The sequence below is a fragment of the Sus scrofa genome, chromosome 15, assembly GCF_000003025.6.
Source record: "Sus scrofa isolate TJ Tabasco breed Duroc chromosome 15, Sscrofa11.1, whole genome shotgun sequence".
NCBI classification, from domain to species: domain Eukaryota; kingdom Metazoa; phylum Chordata; class Mammalia; order Artiodactyla; family Suidae; genus Sus; species Sus scrofa.
In genome coordinates this window covers 120413666-120426517 of record NC_010457.5, presented here as the reverse complement: position 1 = coordinate 120426517, position 12852 = coordinate 120413666, and the positions used below count along the sequence as shown (strand labels likewise).

General features: G+C 51.5%; 1 protein-coding gene across 1 annotated transcript; it reads right to left on the bottom strand.

Moving 5' to 3' along the window:
* On the bottom strand, positions 1077-7045 carry CATIP (ciliogenesis associated TTC17 interacting protein). Its single transcript, NM_001190220.1, is given in 10 exon segments — positions 1077-1488; positions 1718-1806; positions 2142-2218; positions 3063-3187; positions 4422-4589; positions 4780-4866; positions 5825-5880; positions 6145-6345; positions 6704-6796; positions 6981-7045. Coding segments are annotated over 10 exon segments (1197 nt in total). The 5' UTR covers positions 7006-7045; the 3' UTR covers positions 1077-1212.

Below are 12852 nucleotides of genomic sequence, written 5' to 3'. Positions count from 1 at the left end.
TGGCGTTGTTGCAACATAGGTTGCAGCTGCCTCTCGGATTCAGTCCCTGGCTCAGGAACTTCTATATGCCAATGGTGTGGTCATTAAAAAAAAAAAAAAAAAGTCATTAGCTTTGTAGATATTGCTCCATATTGCTCTCTAGAGTACAAAGCATCTCTAATTGGTCAGAATAATAGATGAAAGGATGGAGGGATGAAGACGGCATGCCTGTTAGCAAGAGCTGAAGGAGAGCTAGCTTCCTCTTTGTCACCAAGCTGCAGCCAGTATTGGACAGAAATAGGTCACTGGCCAGAACTGACATTAAGCAAGGAGCCTAGAGGAGGTGGACACTTGCGCATCCTTTTGTAAGTGGGGATTCCCACACAGTTTGGGGGTTCCTGTGTGTAGAGGGAATGGGGAAGAAGGAGGTGGAGTGTGAGGGCTGGTGGCTGGGGACTGGAAAGCTTCAGAGGTGATGAGCAAGGTGAATCAACCCCCCACCTCACGGGGCCCTCCTCATAGTCCCAGCTCTTTTTCTTTGGCTGGAGCAGCCAGTTATGCTGGGTGGAATCCAGAATGATGATCCCCCAAAGCCCGGCCCCTCCTGGATACCCTAGTGACTAAAAGTGTGGGTTTTTGGAATCCAACGTCCTGGCTTGAATCCTGTTTCCCGCATGTTGTTCCTTAACTTTTGGGACCCTCTTTTTTTTTTTTTTTTTTTTTTTTGTCTTTATAGGACCACACCCGTGGCATATGGAGGTTCCCAGACTAGCGGTCTAATCGGAGCTGCAGCCTAACGCAAGAGCCACAGCAACGCCAGATCTGAGCTGTGTCTGTGACCTACACCACAGCTCACAGCAATGCCAGATCCTTAAGCCACTGAGCGAGGCCAGGGATCGAACCTGCAACCTCATGGCTCCTAGTCGGATTTGTTAACCACTGAGCCACGACGGGAATTCCGGGGGGCGGGGGAGGGCTCTATTTTCTTATCTGTAAAATAGGGATACCGAGCATAATAGCATCTAGGAAGAAATCGCTCGATTCCTCTTCACGTTTCCTACGTTTAGCCCGAGACACGAGGCGCTGAGCAGAGAAGGTTCCGGCTGTAGGCGAGCCTGGGGAGGGCCCCGTTTATTGTCATCAAAACCGCAGGCCGGAAAGAGCGCCTCTCGGGTGTGTCCCGCGGGCGTCCCAGCTCAGCCCGGTCGCCCCGGCTTCCCGCCCCGTCCAGTCCTAGCCCGCGGGGCCCTCGCCCGCCTTGCTCCCCGCCTCGCGCTCCTCGGCCTCGCCGCCCTCGGGCTGCAGCGCGCGGAAGGGGCTGGGCCGGTTGGAGGAGCGCAAGGCCGGGGTGGAGGCGCGTCTCATCGCAAAGGGGCCAAAGTACTCGGCGGCGAAGGTGACCACGTCGGCCGGCTGGCGCAGCAGCAGGAAGAGCAGGAAGTCGGAGATGAGCGCGTGGGCCTCCGGGTGCTGCCGCAGATAGCTGTTGTGGCTGAGACGGAGCTCCTCCTGGGGCGGGGCGGGGGGGAGCCGAGCCTGAGCCGCACCCCGGACCCCGCGCCCCAGGAGAGCCCCCTCCTTCACTCCGTGGAGGGCGTAGGCACGCTGGGGCCTCCCAGCCCCCGGGGGTGATGCATTTCAACCAGGCAGAAACAGAGATCAGTAAAGGTGGAATTTATGCCCTGGACAGAGGGACGGGGAAGGTGGGGGCTACGGGCTGACTGCAGCCTCGCCTCACCTTCCGGTCTATGAACTTTGAGAAGAGCTCCATGTCCTCCTCCCACATCAGGGGCTTCTTCTCAAACACTGGGCGAGGCTCAATAGCGTCTGGGTGGGGGTGGGGGTGGGGGAGGGAGGAAGGCTGCATACTCCGATCCCAGAACCTTCCTCGGATACAGAGAGATGCCCAAGAACACCCAAGCCGCAGGCTCAGCTAAAGCCTCAGGGTTCTGCCCGTGTGGACAGAGTTGCTGGAAGGGGTTCCGGGCAAAATGATCCTCCCCTAATTGCCTTGGGGACAGGGGCTGGAAAGCCAAGCTTCTCCATCTGATCCCAGGCTTGGATTCCTGCCATAGCACACTCAATCCAGCCCCTGCACTCTGGGCGGATCCAGATTTCCCCACCTGCCTGTCACTCTTCCATCTGCCCGAGGCTTCACTCACCTTCTTCCCTCAAGATGGGCACCTTGGTGATGGTGCAGCACCCTGGGGAGCCCACCTGGATCCTCTTGGCCAGGTGCCTGGAGTGCAACAGGAAAGAAAGTGTGAGTCTTCCTAGACCAGCCCACACCCTTGAAGGATGTTCTGGGGACCGTCCATTACTGCTGTCTTCCCCCAGCTCCCCGGTTTGTCTTTGGGTTCCAAGGTCCTGTTCATTTCTAGATCCCCTGATAATGGCCCCTGCTTTTCAGACTGGGTATTGTCCCTACCCACTTGGAGATGTGTGCCCATGGGCCAGGGCTGGACTGAGACCTTTAGAGGTGTGAGCGCTAAAAAAATCACGAGCCTGCTGCTATGTGGCACTCAAAATAGAGTGAGCTAAGTTATGAAATAAGGAAAATCAGTAATGTTCTGATTACTTTTTTTTTTTTTTCCCTCCCTGTGTAGTGAATACCTCTTTGGAAATTTCAAGAAACAAATACTTCTCCCCCTCCTGAATTTTCTCAGGATTTGGTGCCTGAGTTTTGCTGGTGACAGCTCAGCAGCGTGCGGGGATGCTTCTCCCAGCCCTTTGATTTTATTGAGTTGCTGAGTTGTTAAAACGTGGGTAATTTTCAGGATTATACCCACACCTGCGGCAGCTACTTTAGCTCTGCCTTAGCCCCTGCGGAGTTGGCATTGGCTTCCTCAGCCATTCAGGGCTCTTTGGTGAGGTTTGGGAGGCATTGCAAGGATCAGGCGAATGAGCGAATATATGAAGAAAGGGTGAATGATGTGGATAAAACAGGGGTGCTAAGATCTCAACTCTTCTGGGTGGTGTTCCCAGAAACGGGACTCTCCCTTTGCCCCATCCCCACCTCCCGTGGTTGAACTCCCAGGCTTGGGCTCAGTATGGTCCCCTTGGCCCCACTGTCAGTAGCTCACCCATCAGAGAGCAGGTAAAACTGGTAGGACATGGGGATGCCCTCCTCTGAGTGTACAGTCTGCTCCACAATGAACACTTCCACCTGCTGCCGGCCCACCTGGATGGTCTGCGAGCCCAGGGCTTGCTGGTGGCAACCAAAGTGGAGGGAGGGAGGTGAGGTGGGCACCCACCAGGGTCCCCCCAACATCTCACCCTGGCCTCTTCCTCCGTCTTGTAGCTTCATTGCTTGTCTCCAGTGATAAGCAACCCTTGGCTCTCTAGACCCTTAGGCACCACAAGATTTGAATGGCACCCCTAAGTTAAGTTGGGGTCCTCTCATAGAGAGTCAGCTCCACCCTGCTCCTGCCCCAGTGCCTCCCATGCAGCTCAATAACCAAGAACTTCTAGCTGACAGATTCTGTAACAGAGATGACCATCTGGAAGGGGGCTATTTGCGGGGAGAGGCAGTGACGCACTGAGGATGGACTAGACTGAGATTTGTGGCTGCCTCAGGCCTGTGCTGGCTGCCCATTTGTTTTTTGGGGTTTTTTTGTTTTGTTTTGTTTTGTTTTTCCATTTCTTGGGCCGCTCCCACGGCATATGGAGGGTCCCAGGCTAGGGGTCTAATTGGAGCTATAGCTGCCAGCCTATGCCAGAGCCACAGCAATGTGGAATCTGAGCCGCGTCTGCAAACTACACCACAGCTCACGGCAACGCTGGATCCTTAACCCATTGAGCAAGGGCAGGGATCGAACCCTCAACCTCATGATTCCTAGTCGGATTCGTTAACCACTGCACCACGACGGGAACTCCCAGGCTGCCCATTTGTAATTAAAACTTGAAGCACTGTTGGAGTTCCAGGTGTGGCTCAGTAGGCTAACAATCCACGAGTATCCGACTAGGATCCACGGGGCTGCAGGTTTGACCCTGGTCTGCCTCAGTGGGTTAAGCTTGTCATAAGCTGTGGCATAGGTCACAGATGCTGTGGCTGTGGTGTAGACCTCAGATGCAGCTCCGATTTGACCCCCAGCCCGGGGAACTTCCATGTGCTGTGGGTTCGGCCCTAAAAAGACAAAATAAAAAAGCAGTCCCCCACTGTGTTTCTTTTTCCTGGACTGACTTTTGTGAAAAAGTGTTACTTTCCTCTGCTGCTTCCACTTTTTGTCCCTCTCATTCACTCCACCTGCCTCACACTGATCTTCTCTAGCAACAGTGGTCTTGCTTTCTCCTGCCTTTGGAGGTCTCACCCCCGTGCCCTGGGTTTATCCCTGCCCCCACCTCGTCTTCCACGCCACAGCGGTCTTTTCTCCCGCCTCAGTGTCCTCTGTGCCCCTTCTCATTGCCCCAGGCCAAGTCCCCCGCCCAGGGAGACCCCTCACATAAGTGGAATAGCAGAGTTTGCCCTCGGTGTCCAAGGCCAGGAAACGGGCATTGCTGGGCACTGTCCGCCGCCAGCCCATCACCCTCAGCAGCACTAGGTTGGCAGCCTCGGAGATGAAGCCCGCAATGGAGTGCCAGGGGAACACGATCACTTTAGTCTTCACTTCCTGTTCAGGACAAATCTGGGTCAGGGACCTTGAGCCGGAAAGTGGGGAGAGGGTTGGGCCAGCCAGGTGATGAGCATATGGTCCAGTCCATATGGTCCCCCGTCCAGGCTCCTGGCCTGACACCATCTGTCCCCTGCTCCTGGTTCCAAAGAAGATGCAGAGCATGGCTCCCATCTGGCCCCGTCCTTACCTCACCCTCCTTGACAGTTCTGGTCACGGCCAGCTGATCATCCTGCTTCAGCAACTTCATCTTCCGTTCCATGGGAAGGGTGTGGAACTGAGGGCCAGAGCATGGAGGGACTCATCAGACTGTACACGGATGAGATTGCCCTGTTCTCCTTCATAAGTGAGAAAACTGAGGGGCGGTTTGGATAGAAAACCTTCCATGTGTGGTCACGTTCAAGAATGGGAGTCATATTATGGGGCAACCTCGAGTTGAAAGGCAAAGGAACTTCAGAATACAGATTTTTTTTTTTTGGCTTGTCTTTTTAGGGGCATACCCGCGGCATATGGAGGTTCCCAGGCTAGGGGTCTAATTGGAGCTGTCGCTGCCGGCCTACGCCAGAGTCACAGAAATGCCAGATCCGAGCCACGTCTGCGATCTACACCACAGCTCATGGCAATGCCGGATCCTTAACCCACTCAGTGAGGCCAGGGATTGAACCTGCAACCTCATGGTTCCTAGTAGGATTTGTTTCCACTGCGCCACGACGGGAACTCCATGCCCATCTTCTAAAAATCTGTATTCTGGAGTTCACGCCAGCCACTTAGCTAACTTCTGGAACATGACCACTTCTGGAACTTCTGGAAGGAAACCACACCTACTGAAGAATTGTCCCACAGAAATCATGCCCATTTTCTTTTTTATTTACTTTTTTTTTTTAGGGCCACAGCATATAGAGGGCACAGAGCAGAATTTAGAGGAGAGGTAGTGACAAGCCTTTGGGAAAGGCCATCCCACTTGGCCCCAAGGGAGATGCTAGACGCTTGGGCCGGAGGAGGCTGAGGGTGGGCTGGACCCAGGATTTGTGTATTAGGAGAAGGTCTTCAGAAGCAACCCTCTGTGGACCTCCAGGACCCTAGATGGACTGGTTTCCAAGTTGTGTGTGGTGGGGGGTGCAGGGTAACTGGGAAGAGAATTGAGGTGACAGTCCTCTGAACCCCCTTCCTCCCTCCTCGGGTCTCTATTTTCTCATCCTGGTTTGGAGTCAAGGCTGGGGAGCCCCAGGAGATACCTTGATGAACTCCTGATTATGTTGTTCCACGATCTCCAGTTTCCAGGAAAGGTAGCCTGGGGGGAGGCAGGTGAACGCTGCCATCACGGGAGGTGGGGCCGGAGATTGCAGGAAGGGAGGGTGGGGGCCCAGGCTGGAGGACTCAGGCGAGGGTGGCCACAGGAAAGACCTCCCTGCCACCCCTCTGTGTCAGGCACTCTCTTTGCCTCATTCTGGTCCCAAGGTGAAGTCAATGGTGTGGTCCTGGGTGGAGGTTGAGGGGAGGGGGGAGCAGTGGAGGAAGGGAGGGGGAGGAGGATATGGGGCAGCAGGAGCTCTACCCAGAAGCGAGGTTCCGCAGAGGACTCCGTCCACGTAGCCGCGGCTGGAGGCGTGCACGAAGGGGCAGTAGGACATGATACCAAATTCATCCTTGTATTTCCCTCTCTGCACATCAATGGTCAGCTCTCCCTGAGGCTCCCCTGTGTCTGACACCATGACCAGGGTCTCCGAGAAGAGCAGCATCAGCAGCTCCTCCTGCCCTGGGAGGTGAGGGTCCCGTGGAGACCGTTGAAGCCCCCATTCCTAGGCCTCAACTCTCTGACCCCCTGATCATCAGTGCCCCACAGTCTCCGCTCACCTTCTCCTCATTCCAGGTCCCCCAGGGAGCCCCTGCCTCCCCTCTACAGCAGCCAGCCGGGAAGACACACCCCCACCCCCACCCCCATGGCCTCCCCGGGGGGTCTTCCCTTGAAGAATATCTACTACTAGGCCTCTCGCCCTTTCTGAGTCCCAGGAGAATCAAGAGAGATGGGGGCCAGGCAGTTCTGGGCCTTTTCTCTCTCTTCTCTCCTGTCCACCCTGGTGCCCATCCCCTCCATCCCCACTGCCCAGGCTCACGGAGGGAATCAAGGAAGTGGATGGCTTCCGCATTGGCCTCAGGGGGTGGCAGACCCGCTTGGGCGGAAGGCTGGTGGTCCTTGGCTTTGGAGCCTATGGAGGGAAGAGAGGCTGAGATTGCAGATGAAGGACCCTGGGGAGAGGGACAGATGTGGGACAGGGGTCTCAAGGGCAGAATTCTCCAAGGCCACCCCAGGGTGGATGGAGAGGGAGAAGATGCCCCTCCCCCTTCCAGCGCCCCCCCCAACCCCCCCCAACCCCTCAGCCCTTCTCTCACCTTTGGATTGAACTTTAGAGGACATGCTGCCTGTTGCTTCTGGGTTTGTAGCCAGCTGTCTCCATGGCAACTGGGAGCTAGCTACTGCCTCTTAAAGGGCCCTCAACCCATTCACCAAACATCCAAACCTTGAAGGAATTGGTAGGCACGGTGGCTTCTGGGGCTCAGCCCAAGCCTCAAGTATTGTCCAGCAGAGGGAGCATTTGCCGTTCTTAGGAGGCAGGGGAATGACATGGGTCAGTAGAATGACCTTAGAAGTTGTAGCTCTGAATCAGACATGGCCTCCCATGCATACTACCAATTAGAAGCCTTGTGATTCGCCCACACGCTGTGGTTCTAATAACGACAGTCACAGCAAACACTTAAACTCTGCCTTACCTTTGGCCAGGCCTTACCTTCGGCCAGGCGCTCTTCTAAAGGACTTCATGTACATTATCTCATTTAATCTTCAGGCTAAACCTGTGAACAGGTGCTTTTTTCCCCCCTCCACTTTATGGCTAAGAAAATTGAGGAACCAAGAGGTTAAATGTCTTCCCAAGGTCACAGCTAATAACTGGCAGAGCCAGGACCCAAGCTACAACATAGTGGCTATAAAAAGCAGCTCAGGGAGTTCCCATTGTGGCTCAGTGGATTAAGTATCTGGCATTGTCACTGCAGTAGCCTAGGTCACTGTGGTGTCTCGGGTTCAGTCCCTGGCCTGGGAACTTCCACATGCCATGGGAATGGCAAAAACAAACAAACAAACCAAAAAAACTATCACCACCACAAACAACAACAACAAAAACAAAGGCGTTCAGGAGTTCCCAGCGTGGCTCAGTGGTTAACAAATCAGACTAGCATCCGTGAAGACGCAGGTTTGATCCCTGGCCTTGCTCAGTGGGTTAAGGATTCAGTGTTGTCGTGAGCTGCGGTGTAGGTCATAGACATGGCTCAGGTCCTGAGTTGCTGTGACTGTGGGTGTAGGCTGGCAGCTATAGCTCTGATTGGACCACTAGCCTGAGAGCCTCCAAATGCCATGGATGTGGCCCTAAAAAGCAAAAAAAAAAAAAAAAAAAGAGGCAGTTCAGCCTGATAGGGTCACAAAAAAAGAAAAAACCTTACCCTGAATCCTCAGTCACCTAAGGAATTATTCTTTCCCTCACCCCCATCTCCCTTATCACTTGGGAAGGTAATCTTTAAACATCTTCTTATATGGTAAATATCCACCAACTTTGGGGAGATTTAGAATTATATGTAGAAGGGCTTAAGAGAATCAAACTAACAGGATTAATATTGTTTTGTATTACATTGTGTGTATTTGGCATTTCAAGTTCTTGAAATGTTTAAAATAATTTGGCATAACAGGATGCTTAAAAGATAAGCTGAGGAATTCCTGTCATGGCTCAGAGGAAGTGAATCTGACTGGCATCCATGAGGACACAGGTTTGATCCCTGGCCTCACTCAGTGGGTTAAGGATCCGGTGTTGCCATGAGTTTTGGCGTAGGGTGCAGTCCGGCTCGGATCTGACGCTGCTGTGGTGTAGGCCAGCTCCAATTCAACTCTGAGCCTGGGAACCTCCATATTCAGCGAGTGCAGCCCTAAAAAGACCAAAAAAGACAGAGAGAGGGAGAGAGAGAGAGAGAGAGAGAGAGAGAGAGAGAGAGAGAGAGAGAGTTAAGCTGAGATTCTGATTTTTAAATTTTGGCCATACCCACAGAATGTGGAAGTTCCTGGGCCAGGGTTCGAACTAGAGCCACAGCAGTGACAACACTGGATCCTTTAAGCACTAGGCTATCAAGGAACCTATGTTTTTTCTAACGTTACTGAGATATAATTGCAGTATAACAAAATTGCTTTTAAAAAGGAAGTAAAGGGGATTTCCCATTGCGGTGCGGGGGAAACGAATCTGACTAGTACCCATGAGGATGTGGGTTTGATCCCTGGCCTCACTCAGGGGGTTAAGGATCCAGCGTTGCTGTAGCTCTGGCTAGGTTTTCAGCTGTAACTCTGATTGGACTCCTAGCCTGGGAACCTCCATATGCTGCAACTGCGGCCCTAAAAAGCAAAATAAATAAATAAATAACAAAAAGGAAGTAGAATATATGGAATGAATAAATATGGCATAAACTGCTTAAAGCAGTTTTAATTTTGAAGGGGATGAATTATTAATCAAAGCCACCTTAAAATCTATTAACATTCATTAGATTTATAATTAGAATAAGTTGAGCTGAAAAGTTTTAAAAATTTTCTGCTTTAAAATTTGAGTTTTAAGAAACTGAGCAAAAAGACAAAAAATAAATAAATAAATAAAATTTAAAAAAAAAAAAAAAAAAAAAAAAAGGAGTTCCCGTAGTGGCGCAGTGGTTAACGAATCCGACTAGGAACCATGAGGTTGCGGGTTCGGTCCTTGCCCTTGCTCAGTGGTTAACGATCCGGTGTTGCCGTGAGCTGTGGTGTAGGTTGCAGACGCGGCTCGGATCCCACGTTGCTGTGGCTCCGGCGTAGGCCGGTGGCTACAGCTCCAGTTGGACCCCTAGCCTGAGAACCTCCATATGCCGCGGGAGCGGCCCAAGAAATAGCAAAAAGACAAAAAAAAAAAAAAAATTATTGAGTTTTTTTAATGCTAAGTTTTCATTATAGCCTATCTTGATTTGGATGATAAACTTTCATCAGAAATATTGAATCTTCGGAGTTCCTGTTGTGGTGCAGCAGAAATGAATCTGACTAGGAACCATGAGGTTGCGGGTTTGATCCCTGCCCTTGCTCAGTGGGTTAAGGATCTGGCGTTGCCGTGAGCTGTGGTGTAGGTCACAGACACGGCTCGGATCTGGTATTGCTGTGGCTGTGGTGTAGGCTGGTGGCTACAGCTCCAATTAGACCCCTAGCCTGGGAACCTCCATATGCCGCGGGAACGGCCCAAGAAATAGCAAAAAGACAAAAAAATAAATAAATAAAATTAAAAAAAAAAAACCTGAGTATTGTCTTTTAAAAGCCAACAAGTGTTCCTTTTTTTTTTTTTCCTTTTTAGGACTGCACCCAGGGCATATGAAATTCCTAGACTAGGGGTCAAATTGGAGCCTCAGGTGCCAGCCTATGCCACAGCCAGATCCTTAACCCACTGAGTGAGGCCGGGGATCAAACCCGCATCTTCATGGATACTAGTTGGATTCATTGCCACTGCACCACAGCAGGAACTCCCCAGTTTGTTATCTTATATATTTTTTCTTTTGTGGCTGTGTCCACTGCAAGCAGAAGTTCCTCGGATCGAACCTGTGCCACAGCAGCGACCCACTGCAGTGACTCGGATCACTGCTGTGGTGCCCTTCAATCCCAGGGAACTTCCACAAGCTGCGGGTATGGTCAAAAAAAAAAAAATGGAGACACAGAAATATTCAGTAACTTGCCTGAGGTCACCCAGTTAACAAATGAAAAGTATGGACGTCAACCCAGAGGACTGGATGGAGTCTATATATATATATATTTTTTTGTCTTTTTATCTTTTTAGGGTCGTATCCACGGCATATGGAGGTTCTCAGTCTAGGGGTTCCACCAACGCTGTAGCTGCCGGCCTACACCACAGCCACAGCAACACGGGATCCAAGCCACGTCTGTGACCTACACCACGGCTCACAGCAATGCCGGATCCTTAACCCACTGAGCGAGGCTGGGAATCAAACCCGAAACCTCATGGTTCCTAGTCAGATTCGTTTCCGCTGTGCCACAACAGGAACTCCGAGTCCATATTCTTTTTTTTTTTTTTTTTTTTTTTGGTCTTTTTGCTATTTCTTTGGGCCGCTCCCGCGGCATATGGAGGTTCCCAGGCTAGGGGTCGAATCGGAGCTGTAGCCCCTGGCCTGCGCCAGAGCCACAGCAACGCGGGATCCGAGCCGCGTCTGCAACCTACACCACAGCTCACGGCAACGTCAGATGGTTAACCCACTGAGCAAGGTCAGGGACCGAACCCGCAACCTCATGGTTTCTAGTCGGATTCGTTAACCACTGCGCCACGACGGGAACTCCCGAGTCCATATTCTTAATCATTTTGTCCTATTGTCCCTGACAGACTAACCCTAAGTTTATTAATAGCAGTAAGAGGAAAGAGAGGCTGCCCTTCACTGAACACCATGGTGCATCTCCTTTGAGTCTCCCAGCCACTCCAGAAGGAGTCCCCTGTCTGGCATTACCCATGGTCAGTCAGAGTCTGCATTCAAATCCAGATCAGTCCAACTTCAAGTCCTCTCACTTTTTACAACCCTGTCCTGCCCTTGGCCCAAGCCTAGGGTTTACTGACTATCAGTGTTAGCTTCCTAGATATTTTCTTTTTTTTTTTTTTTCTTTTTTTGGTTTTTAGGGCTGCACCTACAGCATATGGAGTTTCCCAGGCTAAGGGTCTAATTGGAGCTGTAGCCGCGGACCTACACCACAGCAATAGCAACACTGGATCCGAGCCGTGTCTGCGACCTACACCATAGGTCACAGCGATGCCAGATCCCTGACCCACTGAGCGATGCTAGGGATCAAACCCACAGCCTCCTGGTTACTAGTCGGATGTGTTTCTGCGGCGACACAAAGGGAATTCCCGGAGGTAACATTTAATTTTAATTTTTTATGTATTTATTTTTTTTGTCTTTTTACTCTTTCTAGGGCTGCTCCTGTGGCATATGGAGGTTCCCAGGCTAGGCGTCCAATCAGAGCTGTAGCCGCCGGCATTCGCCAGAGCCACAGCAAGAGGGATCGGAGCCTCGTCTGCAACCTACACCACAGCTCACAGCAATGTCGGATCCTTAACCCACTAAGCGAGGCCAGGGATTGAACCCGCGACCTCATGGTTCCTAGTCGGATTTGTCAACCACTGCGCCACCACGGGAACTCCCCGGATGTAACATTTTAAAGTGACTTCATATGCCTTTCTCAACTACCTCTCCTAATAACCTCCAAATAAATGGATTTGGTGGAGGTTTATGATTTTGCTACCTTGAATCATTTCTGGTGTCAGACCCCTTATTCCTCTGGCGACCCTTTCTCCACTCTCAATACACTGGATTTAAGTTGGGTCTGACACTGCTTGTCCACGTATGGTCATGTGACCTAACCTGGCCAGTCAGAGAAGCCATTCCCCTAACGTCTATGATTGGTTCAGGGTTAGGCACATGATCAAAGCTGGACCAATGAAACTCAATCCCTGGGACTATTGGAGGTTTGACTAGGTTTGATGAACTAATAGTCTGTAAACCTGGAACTTCTAGAGACAATCTTTCCCTTGCAAGGAGAAAGACTGACAGAAAAATAACAATATAGAAGAAGAAAGCAGAGCTAATGATGAAGATGCCTTTGAATCCCTGGATCCAGCCATGCCTGAAGTCACCATGACATAATCCCATACTTCTCAATTTCATGAGCTGATAAATGTTTCTTTTGATTTCAGCCCCTTTCAGTTGATTGTCACTTGCACTTGAAAGGCTTCTATGTCCTTCAAGGTTGTCATTGCCCCTGAAGGTGAAGAAATTGAAGTCAGGGAAATGACTTGCCCAAGGTCCTTGGATGTTGAGTGACAGAGTTGGGACTGGAACCCAGGTCTCGAAGACCACTTGTCACTTCTGCTGTCCTGCAAAGAGCAGGTGGCCTGGTTGGAGCTGGCTCCAGGAGAAGCATGTGCCATCATTTAGGACAGAGGCCCCAGTGGGAGGATCAGCCTAGTCCCTGGGAAATGGTTTACCAACCCTAGAGAACTGTTGGTAATTGCCCCTCAAAGCTGGGCACACCCAGAGTGACCAGGCCTTGGGGCTTGCCGAGTCCAGGGACAATCACAGAGCACAGAGAACCACCCTTTATCAGGAAGGTGAGGCCCATGGCTCCTTCCCCCACCTCCACCCCAGGTGCAGCCTCGACTCA